At 44.4% G+C, this 24,267-nt stretch overlaps 1 protein-coding gene and 1 long non-coding RNA gene across 12 annotated transcripts in view; one reads left to right on the plus strand and one right to left on the minus strand.

Annotated features, from left to right (window-relative positions):
* Positions 1-365: 365 nt before the first annotated feature.
* Positions 366-6,621, minus strand: LOC108587386. 4 transcript variants are annotated; one of them, XR_001905942.3, is made up of 4 exons: positions 5,495-5,821; positions 4,489-4,665; positions 4,163-4,383; positions 366-3,439 (listed from the first exon to the last, which is right to left on the minus strand). It is a non-coding gene; the product is annotated as an uncharacterized LOC108587386 (long non-coding RNA). The 4 variants fall into 4 exon arrangements; XR_001905941.3 differs by lacking the exon at positions 5,495-5,821 and adding an exon at positions 6,536-6,621 and having other exon boundaries at positions 366-4,383; XR_001905940.3 differs by having other exon boundaries at positions 366-4,383.
* Positions 6,099-24,267, plus strand: part of KHDRBS3 (KH RNA binding domain containing, signal transduction associated 3) — a 205,786-nt gene continuing 187,617 nt past the window's right edge. For 6 of the 8 annotated variants that reach the window (XM_009213635.4, XM_009213641.4, XM_009213634.4 and 3 more), the window contains exon 1: positions 6,099-6,604. In XM_009213635.4, coding sequence (XP_009211899.1) covers positions 6,517-6,604 — 88 coding nt within the window. In that variant the 5' untranslated portion in view covers positions 6,099-6,516. Of the gene's footprint in view, positions 6,605-6,651; positions 6,839-7,312; positions 7,570-24,267 lie in introns of those variants that run through there. The other 2 variants (XM_009213639.3, XM_009213638.4) reach the window with 2 other exon arrangements.

Raw genomic sequence — 24,267 nt, forward strand, 5'->3', positions numbered from 1 at the left:
TTTAATTTTGAGAAAAAATGTTTCTCTTGTAATTCAATGATCTAACTTAAGTCCACAATCTCAGCTTTATGTCCATTCTTTTTCCACAGCCCATTTGTAAGTTTGTTTCTTCCTTTCTTAAGAAGCCCAAGCTGGCATTTTTATATGAGACCTGGACGTCTTCACATTTGCAGTGGACACTAAACACTTTATCACCCCCTCGGTAGCTGTTTGGACACGAAGGCTAACTTGCCACTGACAGAAATATTTCGTTTCTGATTATTTTGCCAAACTGAGGTATGTGCAGTTTTGCTGTAAAACATTCTACTAATGTGGACAGAATTGTTTTGTGTGTATCTCTATGCATCTTGGCAAGAAATAGTGGGTTAGGAGATGGACACAGATATTTTTACTACTGTGGCAATAATGTTTTACATTTCGACAGCGCTTTCCAAATCACAGCATCTTCCAAAGCACTAGAGGTGGTGATAACTTGATGCATTGTTGAAATACAGCAAGTACTTTGGCACTCCAGCATCACATATAACCTTTTAGACCAGGAAGCAAAGGATGGAGGGTTTCTGTTGCATTGAGAAAAATAATAAAACACATTTCTGTGATGGTTATGTCCAAGAGCTTAGAGCACTTTTCAGGGTTTTCTCTGCAAATCTTTATTGTTCTCATCAGATCTCAATAAAATAGGAAAGAACAACTGCTATTAGCTACCCTTTGCAAGCTCAGAAATAGGGACAGAGAAAGCTTTGGATTCTGAAAAGATTACCTAGTCAGGCAGTGATGGGGTCAGATATGGACCCTGTCACCACCTCCTGTATACAGGATGGCCAGCTGACCCTGGACACACCAATTCGTGTTATTTTCCATTATTACTTTTTGTAGTTATATTTGAAACAGAGAAAGACTTCACATTGAGAAACATCCCTCCTTTAAGCTTGTCTTATTGTTTTCTCTCTGTCCTCCTACACATCTTTCTTTAATCTTCCGTTTGTTCTCTTGCCTTCTTTTTCTCCATCACACTTTTCTTTCTCCCCCACCTTTTCTTTGTCTTTTTCCTTTTTCACTGTCTTCCACATAAGATCATCTTTCACCATCCTCCTTCCTAGGATGGAGTTGCAGTCCTATCTGGGGTTTCCTTCTCAAACCCAAGCGGTTATCAACCCCAACGCAAACTTTGTAGGGCATGTGTTTCCACATGTGGCCACTAGGGGGTGTGTGCACAATATCTGTGTGTGTGGTTTATTTTTATTTAAAAAAAATTTTTTTTTTAAGCTGCAGAAAGATAGCCAGGATGGCTCGATTCTCTTGTCAACGAAGAGAGTTGGCGAGAGAAACTGAAGTTTCCATCCACCAAATACTGAGAGGAGGGTATAGATTTGCAGGGCAGATGGATATAGACAGAAAAACAGGTGTCTTCAGGTATGTGAGTGACTGGGATTGAAGGTCTGATTCTACCCATTCTCACACTGGGTGGAGTGTGTGTGTGTGTGTGTGTGTGTGTGTGTGTGTATACGCATGCAAGCATGTGTCCAATTCTCCACTTACTACCTCTGGGTCACTTAAACCTTCTGAGTAACAGTTTCCTCATCTCTAAAAAGTGGTGGCTTGTGACTACCTGAATGCAGGAGGATTTTGGAGCTTGTTTGAGTAAAATACAAGAGAGCCACTCACAGACCAACTAGTCCTTGGTGAAGGCACTCCAGATCCACACTGGGCTTTGAACTGTGTGAAGCCTCCAAACTTTGAAGAGTTGCTTTGTGTCCTCCCCAACTTGTGTCAAGGCTTTTCAGCCACAGTTACAAGGTTTGAAAAAGTATTTCCTGCTCTAACTGACTGGAGTCAGGGTTCAGAGTGAACACTCTTGGTGTCTTTCTCCCTGATACATAAAGGACTGATTTCTAGGTAAGGATGTGCCATCTTTTGGTGCCTGTCTTACATGACAAATGCACTGGCCTCAGACGGCTGGGTAGCAGTGCTGTTCTGGGACTGCGTTTTAGGAGACACAGATCCAGAATGAATGCTGAGTGCTTGCTGTGAACTGACCTCTGGACCAGGCACTGGGGCTCGGCAGCTGAGCAGGCTCTGGGGACAGTGTGAAGGCAAAGGGGTCCACAGATGACCAGGACCAGATGTGTCAAGTGTGAACAGGAGCACAAACAATGCTACTGGAGCGGAGAGGATGGAGAATGGAAAAGCTTTAAAATGCATGTGGTGCCTATGTGAGCTTAATCCTTCAGTTTCAACCTCAAAATGATCTTGTGAGGAGGACAGTAAGCAGGGCAGCTGGGGCCAGGCTGAGGTCTCTCCGGCCTTTGGCGCTGTTGGATTAGGACTTCACAGTACGGCATTGCAGAGGTTTGGAGTAACTGGGACAGGATTCACCTTTCTTAAACAAAAGGAAGAGGAAGCTTGTAGTGTGAGCAGCTGTCCTGTGCAAATATGAAAACTTCCTCATAGACACACTCCCTACATTTTTTTTGTCACCTCTGATGACATTGAGTTGCTGCAGCTGTCTGACTTGTTACAGTTAGTGTCATAAAGGCCAGGGACTTGTCTGTCTCTCCCCAGGAGTCAGTAAGTGGGGGAAGAGGAGGCAGGTGTGGATTCTGGCGGACAGTGCCATGGTGGTGGGCTGGGGCCACAGGGACTTGCTGTGTTTTCTGAGATGGCCCAGTGTCACTGGGTGGGGTGGGTTTGGGAAGTACCCTTTTGTCTCTGGGGCTGACAGGCTAGTCCCAGACCTGGACGTGAGAACAAAGAGCAGCCACAGTTTCTCATTGCAGTGCGGGGCTTCCAGTCCAGACCTGAGCGTCTGGTCAGTCTAACCACAGACTCTGCAGATGGAGTATGCAGCCCCAGTGCCCTGGCCTTAAGGGCCTTTGGAGAAGTCTGTTCTGTCCATGGCTATGTCCCCGGTACCCAGAGCAGTCTCTGCCCATAGTATGTGTTCAGTGAGTACTGGTGTATTCTAGAGAGATCTCCTACGGCCCGGAAGCCGAAAGACCTGAGTGTGAGTACCACCTGCAGCTGCTTGTGGGAAAATCACCACCTTTCCCAAGACCTGATTTCTCCTTTTCAAAAGGGTCAGAGGGTTAGTGCCTGCAGGGCGGTGATCTCATGAAGATCAGCAGAGTGTGCAGCACGGTGTGGAGGTGCCCCACAGCCAACGGCTCAGCCAGGTTGGTGGGTGGGGACAATTTCCTGAGCATCTCACAGAGACATTCATCTCCCTCCTCCCTGGAGGACCCCGCATGGGCACTCACAGCGCTTGGCACCTGCCCTCTTGGAAGCTTCTCGGAGAAGGAGGGTCTGGAGCAGAAGATTCAGTGCCCTTGCTGTCAGTTTCCCAGTGCATAGCCCTCCTCCACAGCTGCTGGCGGACTGACTCTGCCAGCTCAGATCAGGGAGGGATGAAGAGCCAGTCGGGAGTGTCCCAGATTGCTACCTGGGAAGGCAGAACCAGGAAGGGAGAGAAAGAAGGGTCAGAGAGTCAGGTGGGCCTGGGATCCCTGCTGACAGCTGTGGAGCCTTAAGCAAGGTGGTATTAAACTGCCCCGGGCCTCAGTTTCCTTCTTTGTAAATGGTGATAAATAGAATTTTCCTTATAGGGTGTTGAAAGAACCATAGTGAATCCGAAGTCGTAAACACAGGGCTGGCACTTAATAAAAACAGTGACTCCTCAAGGTCTGGACTGTCACCCGGGCAGATGGTCTGAATGGAAGATGCAGAGTGAGAAGAGCTGTTGAGAAGAGAGAGTCTAAGTGTTCCGATGAAGCTGCTGGACATCCAGGCCCCATTCTCCTCTTCTACCCTCATCCCAGACATTCTCTGTCCCCTTTTGCCCCTTTACAAGCAGCTGTCAGGGAACCCTACCATAGAATGTAAGTCCTGTGACACATGAATATAAGCCAGAGGTGTATGCTTCCCTTCAGTTGTAAAAGGAAAAGACATTGTCCTATGAGTCCCTCCTGTTGCCCGGCAGGACTACTGGCATAACCCTGGTTTTGGGGGTGTGGACTGGGAAGCTCAGGTTCCAAGTTAATTAACCAAGCGGCATAGTGAGGCAGGTAGCAGCCAGGATGCAGCCATCCACACTCCTGCCCTTCTGGGTGAGGGTGGTTTGGGAAGTGCCCTTTTTGTCTCTGGGGCTGAGAGGCCAGTCACAGACCTGGAATTGAGAAGAGCAGCCACAAGCAGCCTATAAGTATGACTCTGGGACCAGGTCAGAGACAGAGGTGCGACAGTCACAGGTCATTCACTCAGTTGGCCGAGCTGGGGCAAAGCACCATGTCCAGCAGCGAGGAGTCCACAGATGGGTGTTTGCCCAGCGTCCCTGGAGTTACAGTTGAAGCGAAGGCGAGGGAGGCTCAGAAGGCCCAGAGGATAGCCCTGCAGCAGGGAAAAACCCAAAGCAAAGATCAGCTCAGCATTTCTGATACACGGGATGCTGTTTTGGGTATGTCATTATGAGTTAACATATTTATTCTCACGAACTTCTTATGAAATAGGTTCTGTTGTCATCTCCACTTGACAGATGAGGACCCTGAGGTGAAGAAACTTGCCCAAGGTCACAGCTAGTGAGCAGCACAGCCATGATTCCAAATCCAGGCTGTTTAATCCCAGAGGCCTTGCTTTTAACTGTGTCATTTTTCTGCTTCTTGCAAGTTGAGACTAAAGAGAGACATGAGGAAGACTCTTACTGGGGACTCTGAAAAGGCACCTTACCCGGGGAGGGGAGGAGTGGGGCCTTGAGAGTGAGGGCAATTGAGTACTGGGGCTGGGACTTAGAGCTTCCAAGATTTCTACCACCTCCCACTCCCTTCAAGGTTTGTAAAGCCGCCTCCATTTGCACTGGGAGGGCGGGGGCTGCCTGGGGGAGTGTGGGGATTGTCCTCAGGCCATTGGCTGAGAGTGGCATGCCACTGACTTACTCCTCCAAGAGACATTTCCAGTACCCTCCATCCCTGCCCCCTGTATGACACGCTGGGGACGTTCCCCCTCAAAAACAAAACTCAAGCTCTATCCCTGATGTTCATGGTCTACTGAAAACAGAATTACAGCTGACTGTGAATGACCTCTGACCGAACTGGGGGGACACAGAGAAGTGACTTGCTTTGCCAGGGAGGTCCTGATAGGCTGTCCAGGGAAGGTGACATTGAGGCTGGGACTTGAGCTGGGTGTTTGAAGGCAGGAAAAACGTCAGGGCAAGGACTGAAGTCCTTGGCCTTCCTGGGGGACGTTTATTCCACATGCCTCGGGAAATATGAAATGGCCTGGGAGCGCATTTGCTGGGGGTTGGGGGTGGGCGGAAGGGGACAGAGGGCATTGCCACCGACAGGCGGGGCGTCCCAGGGCCTCTCCCCGGGAGCGGATGAGCTCAGACGCGGCTCACTCAGCTGTGTCCAGGCACAGCCGGTTTATGACCTAGGAGAATGACAACCCAGGAGCAAGTCGGGATGACAAAGACGTCCAGAAGGACACGCGCTTTTATGTAACAGACCTCTGAGCTGGCGGATCGCAGGAGGTTGGCGCTCTGAGCTCAGGCGAGGAGAAAGTACGGCGCCCCTGCCTTACTCTCTTGTAAATACGAGGGGACAGCAACGCGATGTAACTTAAAGAAGTCCACGGAGCTTTAGAGAGCAGGACGGTCCCGCTGCTTTTCCTCAGAGCGCGGCTGGGGCGAACTGGGGCGCCCTTCCCAGCTCCAGCTCGACCCTTGTCCCCTCTTCCCAGGATCACTCGCTGGGTGACCTTGGGCAGAACCCACTTGACCTCCTAGACTGAGTTCCCAGTCCATTGCATCTGGGAGAGGCTGTAAGAGGGTCATGGGGCTCCCCTCGACTCCCTCAGAGACAAAGAGTGGGCACGCAGGCATGGGAGAGGCCAAGCCTGCTCTCCTTAAGATGCCCAGTTAGTCCCGACAGGCCGCGCAGCCAAAGCAACCCAGGAGGCATGATGGGGAGCAGTGGAGGCGCCAGTGCACAGGCGCGGGGCAGCAGGGCAGGGCGGGCAGCGGAGCGTGGGGAGGCTGAGGGTGGGCAGGGCCAGGCAGGCAGGGCGGGGCCGGCAGCAGGCGCTGGGCGCTCGGCGCGGCGGCTCAGAGTGCGCGGGGAGGCGCGCGGCGTGTAGGTCGCCGCTGTGGCTCGGGAGCTGGCAGGTGCTGGCGGGACTGGCGGGGATCGCCGTGGACTGCCTCAGGGGCGCCGAGCGCGCCGCCAGCCCGACCCGAGGGCCCGCCTAACCGCGCCGCCCGCGCCCGCTCCTCCTTGGCCCGCGCCCGGAGCGCGGGGGCCGCCGGCGCTGGGCACTCGGCGGCCACCGGGGATCGGGGCTCAGCGGCCGGTTCCCGCCCCCGTGCCGCCGCCGCCGCCTCCTCCTCCCAGCCGACTGCCCGGCTTGGCCGCAGCCGCCGCGTCTGGCCCCCGGGTCCGCGCCGCTGGGGGCGCGGGCGGAGTCGGGGGTTGCCTGGCGCCGCCGCCCGTGCGCCTGGAGTCCACGTCCCGGGCCCGGCGGCCGGCGAGCATGGAGGAGAAGTACCTACCCGAGCTGATGGCGGAGAAGGACTCCCTGGACCCCTCCTTCACGCACGCCCTGCGCCTGGTGAACCAAGGTGAGGCGCCGGCCGTTAACTGCCGGCCGGCGGCGGTTGGGGGCCGGGTGGAAACGCGGGGGCCCGGGGGGCGCCTCCGTGCGCTCTGCTGTCAGCGGACGCGGCGGAGACGGAGGCCCGAATGGCCCCCGGGGGCGTTTGCACGGGGACCTGGGAGGCTGTGGGACACCTAGGGGAAGACCCCGATGTGAATTTTGGGGACTCGGAAAGGAAGGAGAAGGCTGGGGCGCATGGGTGAGACTTGAAGGAAATCTTTGGGGACTCGGAGACACCCAGGGGAAACTTCTGGGTAGGGGACAGTGACCATCTGGGGGCTTTGTTGGGGACGAGGTTGAATTATCTCATGGGAGGGGAGCGTGTTAGACTCGGGGAAGTAGGGTGTTTGGATTGTCTAAGGTACTGGAGAAAAAGCTGGAGGAAAATGGAAGGACTTGAGGGACTGAAATGCAGAAGAGGCGAAGGGAACAGGTGCTTGGATTGTTAGCGAAGTTTGGGGACCTTGGAAGAGGGTTGGGGTCAGATCCCAGCACCTGAGAGGAGAGGAGCTCCGTGGTCCCAGGGGAGGAGCCCAGTTCACCCTCCCAGCCCTTTGTCTCTCCTGTGTCCAGGCTCCAGCAGCCCTGGCGGGGCAGTCAGCCCTCCCCGGGGTGGGGTGGGCAGCCCATGCCAAGCCTTGCAGGCTGGCCCTTGGAGAAGTCAGTAGGGGAGAGGAGGCCGGCAAAAGAGCACCCTTCTGGGGGGCGTTGGGTTGGGTGGCCCTCATTGGTGGCTGGCTTGAGGTTTGGAACGGTGGTGAAGGGAGTCCTTGCCGTTTTCACACGACTCTAGCCAGCTCAGGGTGTGAAAGGTCCTAGGAAGTACTGCCGGACAGGGATACAGGGGTATCTGGAGGCACGCCTACCCGGGACCTTGTTCCCCTGGCTTTCTCCTCCTGTGGCTTCCTGAATCATCTGCTGGGATGCACGGTAAATTAAGCCTTCCTTCCCGGGAGCAGTCTCCTACTTTTCCTGGAATATGTATTTCAGATGAAGATGGGTGTGGGGGCAATTGGTCTGTCTTTTCTCTGGGAAATGGCAGCAACATGATCTGGTCAGATCTGTTACCTTTTGCAGGAATTACTGTGCACTGACAGTCTGTGGTTCCCTGGATGAATCGGATCTGCTGCTCTCAGTGCTCGCCCTGGCTCTTTTATTGTTGGAAGTGAAAGATGAGGCAGACATATTCTATTTGTATATAGATACCTATATTTTAAAACAGTGACCTCCACTATTTGCCTGTTTCAGCCAGTTCTTCAGAGTAGGGTGTGTGTGTAGTCGACCGATGGTGATAGAGAGACTCTTACGGTCTCCAAGAATTTAAGAATATTTGAATTGATGAACAGAAATAGGCTTATGGAGCTCCCCCATTTTATTTTAATTGCAGGCTTATTTTTATTTCTTTAATAAAATGGGCTTGTGAAAAAGTAATGGGCATGCATTACTAAATAAAAGAAAAGAATTTCCTAAGTTTGATTTCTGTGCCCTCTGAACAGTTCTGCAGTTGAGTTTGTACTCCTTGCGCCTGATGATTTACATGTATCTTTTATTGCCTGCTGGGCTGTCGTCTCTGTGAAAGAAATTTCTTTGTACATTGCATGAGATCCGTGGAATTGGAAATATTCTGGACTGTGGACTCAAGTGCATTTTTCCTAATAGAGAGGCCGAATCAAAGTTAGGTTGTACTTAATTAAGGAACAGTTAAACTAAAAGTGTAGTGTGTTATCTTATTTTTAAAAGTCAGAATGATTTTCTCTGCCATGTTGCCATAGTATTGTGTTGCTAAAACGTCCAAAATTCTTTTGGATTCTGTGTTTTTACTAGTGTTAATGGCTTCCAGTTACTTGAAGCAGATATTTACTGGGGAAATGTTGCCATTTAGTGTTTTTTAGATGTTAAACTTGATAAACTTACTTTTTGTAAAAGTAATTCTTGTAAGAAGTATATTTCTCACACGTGAAGGAAGGAGGAGGTGCTGCTCAGAAGCTTGTCTTACTGTTAGATTACTTCAGACTGAAACATTTTTCTCTTAAATCACAGGCTGATACTCAGAATGCAAAGCTTTATCACTTAAAACGTTAATTGCACTCTTACGTAGGTCCAAAATTACAAATGTTTTAAATCTGAAGCTACATGATTGTGAGGAAGCTTTGATTTTAAATCCAACCATCTTGTTATGGGCTATATGAAAGCGTTTTTTCTTAATTTCGTTGTATTTGTGTTTGCCTCTAATGCAACTGTGTTTTCAGCGGTTATTCACATTGAAGTTGGTATTTCGGCACTAAATTGTAGAGTAGGCCAGCATGGCGAACCGTAGCGTGCCATGTAATAGATACATTTTATGGTATCTCTAAACTGTAACAAGGCCTTATGTTTGCATAGTATTTTAAAGTTTCCAAGGCACTAGTTTCGTCCTCACACTTGCATTCCGGTAAGGCAGATGTTCATGTTTTCTCTTTTCAGGGAGGGAACTGAGGATCCCAGCCATCTAAGCTTGTGGGCAACTGAGATTTAATTTGAACTCTCAGGTCTTCTGTCTCTGAAGATATTGTTCTTTCTTATTTTGCCTTCCTAAAATGTTGAAATGAAATACTTCTCACTTGCTAACTTCAAACCCTGCAGAAATCAATATGATTAGTATGATTGTTTCCAACTGACAATGTATAGGAAATAATATATATCCTTTAGGAAGTTTATCCTGATTTTTCCAAAAAGTTTCTGTCTGCACTTGCCTTCTTTGCAGAAGCAAACATTTATGGTAGATTTATCTTCCAGGATTTTGATGCTGAGGCCAAGAGGCACTTTTGAATTAAAGCCCTCCTGTGACCATTATATTAGTTTAATAATCAATGCATTATGATAATGAAACAGTTTATAGATGAGGTGTAGTCATCCTTTAAAAATTCAATATTCGTAAAGATTGATCAACTTCCTAACTGAATTACTCTTTTTCTTTGTTGAGCTAGAATGACAATAAGAGATACACTCCTGTCTGGTATACATTGGCTTTTATGTTTTTTCCAGACTTGTGTTTCATGGTGGGCATTGATTGCTGATTTTATTTTCATTTTACAAGGATAACTGGTTCTCCTTCTCCACCTCCTAAATGAATTCGTTTCCCGAATATTTATTTATTTATCTTTTTGAGACGAAGTCTCACTCTGTTGCCCAGGCTGGAGTGCAGTGATGTGATCTAGGCTCCCCGCAACCTCTGCCTCCTGGGTTCATGTGATTCTTCTGCCTCAGCCTCCCAAGTAGCTGGGACTACAGGTGCTTGCTACCTTGCCTGGTTAATTTTTGTATTTTTAGTAGAGACAGGGTTTCACTGTGTTGGCTAGGCTGATCTCGAACTCCTGACCTCATGATCTGCCTGCCTCAGCCTCCCAAAGTGCTGGAATTACAGATGTAAGCCACCGCTCGTGGCCTCTGAATTTGTTTCTCTAACAAAATTAGTGGTTAATGTTTATTTGATGTTAAAACTCAGTCAAAGAAAATAGGCTTTGGGATCCCACTCCGGACCCCCACTTAGTGCCTGTAGGGTGAATTGACATTGCAGTTCTTGCCAAGGAGAGGTTAATTGGAGATGAAAGTAGTGTTGCATGTTTTATATTTGCTAGTAGGGGATGTGCTGACTCTTACTAAAGAAACGTCTTTAGAAATGTCTTATGCATTATAATTTAATCCAAGTCTCTGATATTGGTTTGGATGGTTTTCAATACAAGCCAAGTAACCATTAAATAAGATTACATAATGCTGTATTTTTAATTATCTGATATAATGTATGGATTGGTGGCTGGCTCACTGCCAAGTTACATTTAGTTGTCGTTGATTGCAAGAGAAAGTGGAGCAGAGGATTCAAGATTAAGGTGGTCCAGATTTGTGTCTAGGTTGATCAAAGTTTTTTGTTCGTATGTCAAAATGTTTTTTATATCAATTTCTCAAATATTACAACTCTTAGCATTACTTAGAATAAATGTGGGGGATAAAAATACATTAAGGAAGGATTATTACTTTACTTTATATACACCTCTTTGTAATCCACAAAACCCAGTGGCTTAAAACTTGATTTTTGGGGACCCGTTTTGGAAAACATTTCGGATTTGCTTGAATGCCACAGACTTGTAAAGTGAGAGAGTAAGAATGAGAATTGCAGAATTGTATTTAGGTATGGTGCCTTCATGCTGTAGTTTGTGATTTTCTGTTTTCTCCAAAGGAAGATGTGATTATTTAGTTTTTAGTTTTGTATTGTTTTTCTTTGTGTTATCAGGTTTTTTTTGTTTTGTTTTATAAGAAAATGCAATTCCTCAGTATTAGATATGCCATGTCTTGAGTTTTATGCAGTGTATTATGATTAAAAGTGACCCAGTGATTGGGAGGTACAGGGTTTTGGTACTGGACATTAGTAACAGGCTTCTAGAGGACCTGCCACGCCGGTTATCTGTGTTGGGTCCTAGGGGTAGGGAGGAAAAACAGTCTGCACTGGTGAGAAGCTCCTGCTCTCCTCCGTGTGCATTTGAGAATGAGTTTTCAGTTTGTAGATGCCCTCTTTGCTAAGGGACATCCTAGTCCTTCAAATATGCTGAACTATTTAGTGATTGGATGGCTTAGATTTACTATTAATAAATCAGCCTGTGGACATTTTCGAGGCACTTACTGGTACTGGGTCATGTTTGTAATCTCGATATTAGTAACAGCTCAGAGATGGAGAGGTTATTAGCCCAGGTTTTCAGTTGTAGAAACCAAGATTCTGACAACTAAAGTGACTTGCCCATGGTGACATGCTTCCGGTAATAAAATGTCAGAGTGAAGGGTCAAGCTTTGTTCTTTTACAAGTTCGTTGTTCTTTTTACCATGTCCTACTGACTCTCAGAGGTCTAAAGGGCTAAGTTACTGGTCAACCTGTGGTGGTATAATTAGTGAATGACAGGAGGAGAATGAAAACCCTGGCTTTTTTTTATGTGCAGTTTGTTTTTTCTCTAGCCTGTGCTGAATTGAAAGATAAATTATATAGCATCCATTTTCATACTTCATTCTTCACATTCCTGCCCTAAGATAAATCCTCTGACCTTTTTCAAAATGGGTTGGATTGCCTATTTTCTGGTGTCACTTAACACTTGGTGCTCTTAGGGTGTGATCCTCGTCACACTGCTTTGTTTGGATCTTTGTCTTTCCTGGTAAAGAGTGAGTTCCTTGGAAGGCAGGGCCTGGCCTTTCCTCTGTATCTTCAGCACCTAGCATAAGTCTCAGCACAGGGCCCTGGGAACTCCTGTCTTAATTTCAGTGTCATGTGTTAATTATCATTAAGGGTAGCAGAATCAGAAAGTATATTTGGAATTTAGCAGTCAGTGAAGAGCTTTGCTGCTATGGCTTTAGAGGACCTGAATTGGAGGTGGGGATGAAGTCATCAGTTCTGCCCGTATCAATGAAAGAAGGTTCTAAGTGAAATGCAGGGTTGAACAAGCAGAAAAACATCCCAGTGCTCTTTAAATGTGGTTGCACAGTAGGGATCCTTCTCTAGGAGATAATGAGAAGATGTTGTCAGATCTGCTTTGAATCAGATGTTTGTTTACTTTTATTCTTCAGGAAGTTATGAAATCACTGCACTCTCATCAATTCGCTCTCCTTCTCTAAACTCCTAATGATATTTCTGATGACAGATTAAAAACAGAATTTTGGAAGCCCTAGTCACATGCCAAAGAAGGTTTCTTACCTGAGAGAGTTATTCTGCAGTTTCAGATGCCGAAGGGAAACTCAGAAAGCCAGAGGAGCGATTGAAATCGCAAATTGAACGCCAACAGCAACTTTGATATCAAAAGCCCCATTTGCCTGTTGTCACCAGTCCCACTGAGTGAAGATAGAATGACTTGTATCTTCTACCAAAACAATAGAAGGAGAGTGTTTCTTGGCATTGGGGATGATGGTTATTGTAAAAGCCACCAAACTGAGAGCTCTTCTGTGCCAGCTGCTTTCTGTGCATTCTCTCTCATCCCCACAAGATCTTGCAAGGTAGGAGGTTTTATTCCCTGCATGCCTCCTTTTTTTTTTTTCAAATGAGGCCTCTAAGGCTCAAAAACGCTAAGTAACTTGCCCAGTCAAGGTGCACAGCTTGTAAGTAGTCAGGCTGAAATTTTAAATCAAGTCTGCAGTGTTTTGATAAGATACTTTAAGAAGAGATAAAAGGACAGAATTCAACATTGTTGTTTTTAAATAAAAGTTTCATTATAGCAGAAGCCTCTTAGGAATTTCCATTGGTGATGAATTTTTAAAAGAGGTTACTGAAAATGTGTTTTACCAAAAAGGCGAGCTCCCTTTTTTTCCGCCTGTGCTCTCCGGCAGTGTTTTTCAGTCTTCAGTAGGCATTCAAAGTAAGGATTTTTAAATATGTATATATTTCAGTGACCAAAAAGAAAATAGAAAAGCATTCCGTATAGAAAGCAAGTGAAATTCTTGCTGAAGTTCTGTCTCTGGAAGGCGCCTCCTAGAGGTGCAGTGCTCTTTGTATTTTAATACTTTGTTTATCACAAAAACAGTTGAGAGTATGATATCAGGGATTTATAGTCAGTGTACGGTATACTTGTGAATTCTTCATTCTCTAAAAATAAGTTCATAAAAGAAAAAAAGGTATTCCCACAGATACTGCTTTTTGACTTTCTGGAAGGGGGGCATATGTTTAAATATACTTGCCCTGCAATTGCTAATAATAGTAGCTACCATTTATCAAGAGCCTTTTCTGGTTTACATGCTTTATGTATGTTATTGCATTGAATTAGTTTAACAGTCTTAAAAGAGTAAGTCATTTTACCTTATTTTATAGATGAGAGAACTGAGGTCAGGAAGGTCACTTAATTTGCCTAAATAGCTAGTAACTGGTGAATCAGGATTCAGATCCTTGTCTGCCCAACACTATGACACTATGTAGGGCACCTGTTAGCACCAGATAGAGGTGGAAGCTTTGATTATATCTTGTTTTTCATGTTTTATTTTTGTGGGGAATTTGGATTATGCAGCTCTTCAAATTAAAAGCCTAGTATTGGACCTGGGCGAGCAGGGCAGGTTGCATACCATACAGAGGGCACACAGGGGCATGGCAAAATGGCATAGGAACTTTCTGACCAGTGGTAACATCTGGTGGGTGGCATTTACTTGGGAAACAGTGTTATTCAACAAGGAATGAGCTGGTGCAGAAAGAGCCGTGTGATTAGGAGAAGTGACAGCTTTCTGGTCTGTAACCCCCTGCAAGTTACTTTATTTCTCAGAGCCTCAGTTTCCCCATCTGTGAAATTGGGGACCTTATGCCTTCTTTGTAGGGTTGCTATTTTAGACATGAGTACAGTGTCTAACACATAGTAGGTGCTTAATAAACGTTACTTGCTGTTTTTATAAAATGTTCTGAGACAGATGTGTGAGTATTGGCGTCACTTTTCAGATATATTGTATATAATAAAAATTCAATACATAAATCATCTACTTTCATTTCTTAGGGTAATTTTATGTTGTTAGAATTATTTTAGTTTTCCAATCCAGGAAATATTGAAGGAGAAATTCAGTCTTTAGGAAGCTTCTTTCATTAATATCATGCACAAAATTAGCAGCAGCTCTGATTGATTTTTATTATGCTATTCAAGACACAGCACCTGAAGCTTAAATTAACAAATGAAGCTTCCATAAACAGTTTTATGACTGCATATCTTAAAACATGTCTGGACACCTAGCAGCCTCTCTCCACAAGCACAAGGTACCTTACTCTGAATTGGTAAGGTGTAAATTTCCATAATTTTTTTACATTTCCATAATTTTTCACCAATCAGCCCCTGCTGCTATTTTAAGGATTTTAAAAGGTGTTCCTAGCATATTATTGATGTTCTTCCTTGGTATGATAAAGGGCAAGAGTATGTGAGGGCACCCTTTTAAATGTCTCTTTTTGATATATAGCTTACACTTGGGGTCACTGTTGATTTGCGCTCCCATGGGAGAAAATATAGAAATTATGACGAAGATAAGGGGCAGTTTTCATTTTCATCATTTTTCCTTGTTCTTTCTCTACTTCGTTTGTGCGGTTTGTGCTCTGCTTTTCTTCCACTAGATGGCGCTCCACATAGCGAGGTTACCCACTTTCTTTCACACTGGTAGCTATTTCTGAACTGAAATGAGTCTTGATCAATAAACGTGCATTGCTTTTGATTTTCATGCATTGGCATTTTTCATATTCCTAATATCTTAAGAGGCATACTTGCTAATCAATATTTGCAGAAAGCCGTGCCTTTTTTTGTAGCCACTGTTGCTGAAATGCCTAAAGGTATGCCTGGCACTGTAGCTAGGTTCTTCACACATTTCTTCATTTAATCCGTGATTACCACATGAATATAGTTTTGTTGTTCTCATTTTACAGGTAAGAAATGGAGGTTAGAGGGATTTATAACTTGTTCAAGGTCACAAAGCTAACTTACATTATAGGGTCAGTGGACCCTAAAGAAAAATATACTCCAAAAGCATTAAATTGAAAGCTTTTGTCAAATAACTTGTTAGGGTAGTCTGACTTATGGTTACTGGCCATTGTAATATGTTTATTTTGGGGAAAAATTAGACTCACGGTTAATTTGCTTTGGAGTATATAAATCAAATTCCCAAATCTGGTTTGTGTAAGAAAGCACACAGTAGTAACAAGAGATTTGTCAGTCGGTGTGGAAATTTCTGCTTCCTCTTGCCTTCTGTTTACTGACTTGAGTGGGCTGAGACTTGATGAGTACTAGGTATAAAATGTGGGAAGAATTTTGGACAAAGCCAGGCTTCCTGTTTTAGTAACTTTTAGGAAGGCTGAATACTGTTAACGAGTCCCCAGTACTTAAAAAATTTATACTTTCATTTTATGCATTTATTCAACACATATGTGTTGAATTGCTGAGTTGACCTGTGTGTTCTGGACCGTGACTTTACCTCACTGAGCCTCTGTTCTCTCATCTGCACATGGCAGGCAGGATGCCACCTCAGCGGTTGTCATACATTTTAAAATAACTAAAAGAGTATAGTTAGATTGTTTGTAACAGAAAGGATAAGTGCTTGAGGTGAGGGCTCCTCCCTTTCCCTGATGTGATTTTTATGCATTGCATGCCTGTATCAGACTGTCTCATGTACCCCATAAATATGTACACCTACTGTGTGCCCCCGCAATTAAAAATAAAAATCAAAAAAGATTGAATGACAATGGTTTTGTATTTGATTCATTTCACTCTAATTTTTTAACATAGAATATATTCGTTGTATCTAAGATGAGATTATTACACATATATTTCTGTTGCTCATGTATCATCTTTTACAAATGACTACTTAAATACCTTGGCATGTATTGACTAAAAAGAAGGACTTTCCCTTTCATAACTGTCGTACAATGACCCAAATTAGGAAGTTTAACAACCACACAGTGCTGTTATCTCATCTACAGTTCACAAGCTGATGGCACCAGTTGTTCTGGTTTTGTCTTTTACAGGACCCAAGTCAAGATCACACATTTTGTGTGGTGTCAGGCCTCTTTAGTGTTTCAGTTCGCAGTAGCTGCCTTTGCCTTTCATGATAGGCTTTTTGGAAAACTATACAAAAAACTCTACAAGGCTAGTTTTTTGTAGAATGCGTCTCCATTTAGGTTGTCTGATGTTTCCTTAAAATTAGATTTGTGTCACACACTGTCTTGGCAGGAATGCCACCGAGGTGATGGTGGGTCTTCTCAGTCCCTCGTACCCGGGCACACAATGTCTGTGTCATTATTGGTGAAACGTTCGATCCTTGGTTAAGGTGGTGCCAGTTTTCTCCTCTGTAAAGTTACTACTTTCATTTGGTCATTAATCAATACTTCTGTGCGGAGATACTTTGAGACTATGTAAATAAATATCCTGCTCCTCATTAAACTCTCCCTCACAAATTTTAGATCCATTAACATTTTTTACCTGAATTATTACTATGATGATTGTAAAATGGTAATTTTCTCACAGTCATTCCATCTACATTTTTTGGTTGATATTCTACTGAAAAGGAATCTTTTCTGCTCCTTCTTTCTCCCTCTTTCTCTTTTTCAGTTGCTCTCTTCCTCTTATTCAGTCGTATCTGTCTTCTAAATTCATGCATTTTTCTTTAATTTGGTGGGTTATAATCCTTTACTATCACTGTGTAAATTGAAGCTCAAATTGTTTAAGATTTGGCCTTTGGGAGCCCTTTGCTCTAGCTCCTGGGTCCATTTGAGAGGATCATCCCCTAGGTTGGCTTAGTATTTTTTTCATCTCTGTAACAGCAACTTGTTCCATGCTCATCTTGTTCTTGCTCTGCCCTAGCCCTCAAATGAGCCATTTTCCCCAAAGGTGCCCTGGTTTCTTTTAGTGTGGAATGTTGTTTAGAAGCCAAGATCTGGAGTGCTGGTGGTCATTGCTCTCAGGCTCTTTCAGCGGACAGCTGGGAAGTAGATACCTGTCTGTGGCTGTACCTTCATTGTCTTTATGCTAAACTCTACGCCTAGGGCCGCAAGCAAACTTTTTCTGTAAAGGCTAAAGAGTCAATAGTTTGTGGGCTGTGCATTCTGCTCAACCTCTGCTGTTGTAGCAGAAAGGCAGCCATAGACAGTATGTACATGAGTGAGAATAGTTGTGTTATGATAAAACTTTATTTATAAAAACAGGCAGTGTGCTGGATTTGGCCACGGGCTGTGGTCTGCTTACCCTTCCCTGCTCTCAGCAGAGAAACTAGGGGACCAGGCTTTATTACCAAATTTGGTAAAATTCATTTGTACCCGTGCTTTCCAAAATAGGGGCACAATAAAAGTTATTTGCATGAATTAATTAATGAAAATTGTGGGCTCTTTCTATTGCAAACCTCTCATGGCTCTTTTGGACATCAGTGTCTTATGACTTGTCAATTTGTTCAGGTCCTTATTTAAAGATGAGAGGCTTTTAAAAACATAATGTGCACAATATGCAAAGTAATACTGAGAAAAATGATTTTATAAACTCGTGAGGGTATTTTTCTTGTCATGATGAAATAGTTACCTTTCCTTAATGAAAGCATATATCAAGGCATAGCCATACTGCACACAGAGCACATGTGGCCCCTGCTTTGGTCTGGCATCGCTGCGTTCTGCGTAGGCTAAGCTGAGAGGCGAGACTCCAGCACCAATCAATTGGGTGAAAAATTTCAAAATTACACCCCTTTTATTGTCTCAGAATAGATTTGTTTCTTCACAGTTTTCTTTATGTAATTTATTGCTCTAATTCATTCAGAAAAGGATTTTATTACAGCAGTGACAAATCAGGGAGTGATCTCTGATCATTCTCAGAAAAGAGTATGCCATTAGGAAGGACCACCTATGGTTTTTTGTTATTTTTTGAGGTGAGTCTCGCTTTTTCGCCCGGGCTGAAATGCAATGGTGGGATCTTGGCTCACTGCAACATCTGCCTCCTGGGTTCAAGCAGTTCTCCTTCCTCAGCCTCCCCAGTGGGCGGGATTACAGGCATGTGCCACCATTCCCGGCTAATTTTTGTATTTGTAGTAGAGACAGGGTTTTACCCTGTTGGCCAGACTGGTCTCAAACTCCTGACCTCAAGTGATCCACCTGCCTTTGGCCTCCCAAAATACTGGGATTACAGGCGTGAGCCCCCGCGCCCAGCCAGGACCACCTATTGTTAGTGCACAGAGACTGCCATCAAGGTGATGTTTGACACTGGAAAGAAACCAAGCGCTAGAGTACATCACAGCCGATACCAGCAGCTTGAGCATAAAGATGGAGGTTCATTCAATTTAAAGTGTCTCTGATGACTCTAAAATAAATGAAGCTTTAATTACTGCTTAAATTTTTATTGAATTTCAAAAATTCAAAAGTCGATTTTAAACCTGTTGGTGCGTAGCTTCTTTGGTGTTCAGCAGGCGATTCGTCTTGCTCTCTGTGAGAAGCAGCATGAGGTTCTGCTTGCTCCTTTCTCTGGAATCCAAAGGAGTGGTTTAACGTTCTGGGTCACAAAACAATCCTTCGATCTGTGGAGTGTCCTAGTGTGCTGATAAAGGAAACCGAGCAGGCTTCTTTCCTCCCGTGGCTTTTATCTTCTGCGTCTTGAAGTGCCTTATAAGGTTTTGATTTAACAAGTTCTACTGTTTTTTTGTTTTGTTGTTTCAACGTGAAAAGTGCTAAAGTGTCTCTTTCTCTCTTAGACTCATGAGGCATGTCTCGTTTTTGACATGCTGCCCATCGTTTGGTGTACCACCCATTCAGAACCAACAGCGATAATCCCCTGCCCTGTGTTACGCGGTTTCTAATAGCTTCAGAGAATAAGGAGACAAAAAAAGAAAGTCATGCCATTAACAGTTGATTGATTGTATTCAGGATTGTATTTTTCTCATCCCTTTTTCCCCCTTGGTCAGGGTTTTGCTTCTTGTTTTGCTTCTTCTTTTTCTTTTTCCCCCCCGAGACAGATTCTTGCTCTGTCACCCAGGCTGGAGTGCAATGATGCGATCTCGGCTCACTGCAACCTCCACCTCCCAAGTTCAAGCGATTCTCCTGCCTCAGCCTCCCAAGTAGCTGGGATTACAGGTGCCCACCAGCACGCCCAGCTAATTTTTGTAGTTTTAGTAGAGATGAAGTTTCACCATGTTGGCCAGACTGGTCTTGACCTCCTGAGCTCAAGTGATCTGCCTGCCTCGGCCTCTGAAAGTGCTGGGATTACAGGCATGAGCCACCCCGCCCAGCTGGGTTTTGCTTCTTAAATGGGTAAAGGATGTGCTGCTACCCGTGGAAATAGTTGACTTGAATAGCTTCAGTTTCTTCATCTGTAAAATGGTCATGAGAGAGTCTGTGTAGCATGTCTGGTGTATCTGTAGGTACTCAAGTTAATTAGGCGAGCAGGACAAGTTTCTTGTTTTCTTCCTTCATGGAGCCCAGCATGGAATACTAGGCGCAGAGTTGACACTTACTGTGTACTCCTTGAAATGTTAACTGAGAAGATGCGTGTGAATTCTTGGCTCACCTGTCTTAGGTCGGCACCATGTTACTTCTAATAAAAGGTCCATGGCAGAAAGTAGTCTTTTAGGTTTGGAGAGTGAACATTAAGGCAAAAGAGTAGCATAATGTATTCAGGCTTCAGACTTTTAGACCCTTTCAGGAAATCACTATTTAGACTTTTGGGGGAAACACCCCTAAGAGAAGACTGGTTGGGTGTCTGTTTCTCCACAGTCTTTCCCAGTGGATTGGAGGAGTTGCTGTTATTTCTCCCCTTACTCAGTAAGGATCACATACTTAGGCTGGGCTAAGTGCTGGGATGCAGAGCAAGGTAATACTTTATTCCTGCTTAAAGAGTGTTCAGCTCAGTGGGGAAGTGGCCAAATTAAAAGACATTTATACTGTGGGGTGGAAGGGCTGTAATAAAGACAAGTGCACACGGCACTATGGTGCTGCATAGCAGCTGTTATTCCAATTTAGTGAAGGAGTGGGGACTTGTGTGTGACTCCTCACGTAGTGGTAGAAACATCCTGGGCTCCAGACTGTGATGGAACTAATGCAAGTTTGCTTCTCAGAGTCTCTCTGTTTAGTGTTAAACCATGGCATCTCTGAGCTCTCGGGGCTCCCTGTCTGGCTTACAGTGTGCAGTGAATGCGTTCCTGTTCTCTTCGCTCGCTCTCTGTGTGCCAGCTCCTAGTGTAGTACCGTCCTCTGTGCATGCAACATTGCATTTATCACTCTGCGATCGTGATGATTGGGTGGGAGTTCTTTCTCCCATGAGAATCCAACCGCCTTACAAGCAGGGAATCTGACTCATTACCTTTGATTCCTTCTCCAGTGCTCACTGCGCGGTGCCTGGGAGATAGTGGGCACTCAGTAAGTGTGTGTAGAATGAATAGCCAGTTGGTCTCAGCTTCCTCATTGTGGATGACAGCAATGAATTCATTCTTTCAGAATGCAAGTGAAAGAAGATTGAAAAAGTGTTTTCTCTTTATTAGAGCTTCTGGATACTGATTTTGAGAAGAGATCTGCCATTTTTCAGATAGGTGTACCAGGAGTGTTCACTCTATGGCAGTGTAGGCACTAGCCTTGACTCTGGGACTCAGAGTTAATTGGAGGTACCCCTCTGTCACGGGAATTATTAGGCCCAGGTACATACCTTCACCGCTCTAAACTCCAGGTGTTTACTTTGTAAAACAGGCACGATTCTACCTCCCAGACACATGGTGAGGATTAGTGACCTGCGACAAGATGGTGCCTCCTAGACTCCAGACTCTAGAGAGCTGGGGCATTTATCCTTGCTGGGCCTCCAGTGCCCAGAGCTGTGCCTGAAATGCAATAGACACACTGTGTTTGTTGAATGGATGAGGTAAGTGAAAGCTCTTCCTAGCTGTCTTATTTGGAGGATAAGGCAAGTGCAGGAATTTGTGGAGAAATGGGACTAGAGGATTAGACAGGGACTAGAATGAAGGGCCTCACACATAGCTAAGGAGTACGGATTTTTAAGGTTCTGGATCACAGTTGAAGGATGTCATGCAGGAGAATGGCATGCTTAACTCTGTTTTAGATGGATCGTTTGTGGGTACTGAACAGGGAGGTTGAAACGTTTTGTATTATGTGAGTTCAGAATTGCCTGTGGTCTTTCTGGACATGAGCCTTACTAAAATGCATTGCCCTGTATTTGAAGTTGTGGCTGAGGATGAGATCACTCAGGGAGTGTGTGTAATCAAAAGGGAAAGGACAGGGGAGGGATCCTTGTGACTCTATAACTATTGAAAGGTTGGGCAAAGGAAAAGAATCCCTCAGTTCTTCCTTTCCTTGCCTACTTAGGGTGACTAACTTAATAAAAAGTTTACTGAATTGTGTAAATTACACTTAAAATTGTTTATTTGAAAAGATTTTTTTTTTTTTGTGATGCATTTTTTAAGTAGGAATCTTAAAACTCATTACTGTCAGTGATGCTTACCTATATGCTTCCTGAGCCCTAAGCTGATGGACAATTTGGAGGTGAGACCTCCAGAGAGCTCAGCAAATGTGGTGGAGTAGCTGGTGTGTCACAGGCTCCTCCGTCCAGAAAGCTTCCTGGCTCCTCAAAGCTTCTCTTCGTTGGTGACCATGTGGCTTCCAAATTGACTTCGACTTGGTTCACACTTTCCCAGCACACTTTCCATTTAGGTGATGCGCTTTGTGTCTTCCCATCCGTACCAGCATATGCATGCTGAAATTGCTGTTTTTGTTCTGAATGTTTTTGGTTAGTCTTGCTACTTCTTCTCGTAGTGGTTAGATTTAGATCTTCATGTTCTGAATATGAATCCTGTCACTTGATAGGGTCTAGGTCATGCCTCGGGGATATTCTGAGGATATATGTGGAGTGCAAAGACAATATTCTAGACAGGTACACACTTTTTTTATTAATGAACTTTGGCCACAACCTTTGATGTATAAATTGCTAGATTTCCCTAGCTCCTTTCATTGCGGCTTTGGACAGGAGCAGGCTCACTTCTCTGCTTCAGGCTGCCTTTCTCTTGGGTTGTACTTCAGTTCTTATTTATTTACTTTTTTTGAGTGGAGCATAGGGGCCTCTTCCAAAATGGGTAGAGCTCAGGGACTTTCTTATTGCAATGGCCACATGGTAAAAATGGGCTGAAAAAGGAGAGTTCCAGAAGAAAAGCCCAGAAAAGGTCCCCTCTTCAGAAGACAGCCTTTAAGCCTCTTGCTTACTGCATGGAAGCTCCACCTTCTTTTTTTTTTATTATTATTATTATACTTTAAGTTCTAGGGTACATGTGCATAACGTGCAGGTTTGTTACATATGTATACTTGTGCCATGTTGGTGTGCTGCACCCATCAACTCATCAGCACCCATCAACTCATCATTTACATCAGGTATAACTCCCAATGCAATCCCTTTCCCCTCCCCCCTCCCCATAATAGGCCCCGGTGTGTGATGTTCCCCTTCCCGAGTCCAAGTGATCTCATTGTTCAGTTCCCACCTCTGAGTGAGAACATGTGGTGTTTGGTTTTCTGCTCTTGTGATAGTTTGCTGAGAATGATGGTTTCCAGCTGCATCCATGTCCCTACAAAGGACACAAACTCATCCTTTTTTATGGCTGCATAGTATTCCATGGTGGATATGTGCCACATTTTCTTAATCCAGTCTGTCACTGATGGACATTTTGGTCAGTTCCAAGTCTTTGCTATTGTGAATAGTGCCGCAATGAACATATGTGTGCATGTGTCTTTATAGCAGCATGATTTACAATCCTTTGGGTATATACCCAGTAATGGAATGGCTGGGTCATATGGTACTTCTAGTTCTAGATCCTTGAGGAATCGCCATACTGTTTTCCATAATGGTTGAACTAGTTTACAATCCCACCAACAGTGTAAAAGTGTTCCTATTTCTCCACATCCTCTCCAGCACCAGTTGTTTCCTGACTTTTTAATGATCGCCATTCTAACTGGTGTGAGATGGTATCTCATTGTGGTTTTGATTTGCATTTCTCTGATGGCCAGTGATGACAAGCATTTTTTCATGTGTCTGTTGGCTGTATGCATGTCTTCTTTTGAGAAATGTCTATTAATATCCTTTGCCCACTTTTTGATGGGGTTATTTGTTTTTTTCTTGTAAATGTGTTTGAGTTCTTTGTAGGTTCTGGATATTAGCCCTTTGTCAGATGAGTAGATTGCAAAAATTTTCTCCCATTCTGTAGGTTGCCTGCTCACTCTGATGGTAGTTTCTTTTGCTGTGCAGAAGCTCTTTAGTTTAATTAGATCCCATTTGTCTTTTTTGGCTTTTGTTACTGTTGCTTTTGGTGTTTTAGACATGAAGTTCTTGCCCATGCCTATGTCCTGAATGGTATTACCTAGGTTTTCTTCTAGGGTTTTTATGGTTTTAGGTCTAACATTTAAGTCTTTAATCCATCTTGAATTAATTTTCGTATAAGGAGTAAGGAAAGGATCCAGTTTCAGCTTTCTACTTATGGCTAGCCAATTTTCCCAGCACCATTGATTAAATAGGGAATCCTTTCCCCATTTCTTGTTTTTGTCAGGTTTGTCAAAGATCAGATGGCTGTAGATGTGTGGTGTTATTTCTGAGGGCTCTGTTCTGTTCCATTGGTCTATATCTCTGTTTTGGTACCAGTACCATGCTGTTTTGGTTACTGTAACCTTGTAGTATAGTTTGAAGTCAGGTAGTGTGGTGCCTCCAGCTTTGTTCTTTTGACTGAGGATTGTCTTGGCAATGCGGGCTCTTTTTTGATTCCATATGAACTTTAAAGCAGTTTTTTCCAATTTTGTGAAGAAAGTCATTGGTAGCTTGATGGGGATGGCATTGAATCTATAAATTACCTTGGGCAGTATGGCCATTTTCACGATATTGATTCTTCCTATCCATGAGAATGGTCTGTTCTTCCATTTGTTTGTGTCCTCTTTTATTTCACTGAGCAGTGGTTTGTAGTTCTCCTTGAAGAGGTCCTTTACATCCCTTGTAAGTTGGATTCCTAGGTATTTTATTCTGTTTGAAGCAATTGTGAATGGAAGTTCATTCCTGATTTGGCTCTCTGTTTGTCTGTTACTGGTGTATAAGAATGCTTGTGATTTTTGCACATTAATTTTGTATCCTGAGACTTTGCTGAAGTTGCTTACCAGCTTAAGGAGAT

The sequence above is a fragment of the Papio anubis genome, chromosome 8 (assembly GCF_008728515.1).
Source record: "Papio anubis isolate 15944 chromosome 8, Panubis1.0, whole genome shotgun sequence".
Classification (NCBI taxonomy): Eukaryota; Metazoa; Chordata; class Mammalia; order Primates; family Cercopithecidae; genus Papio; species Papio anubis.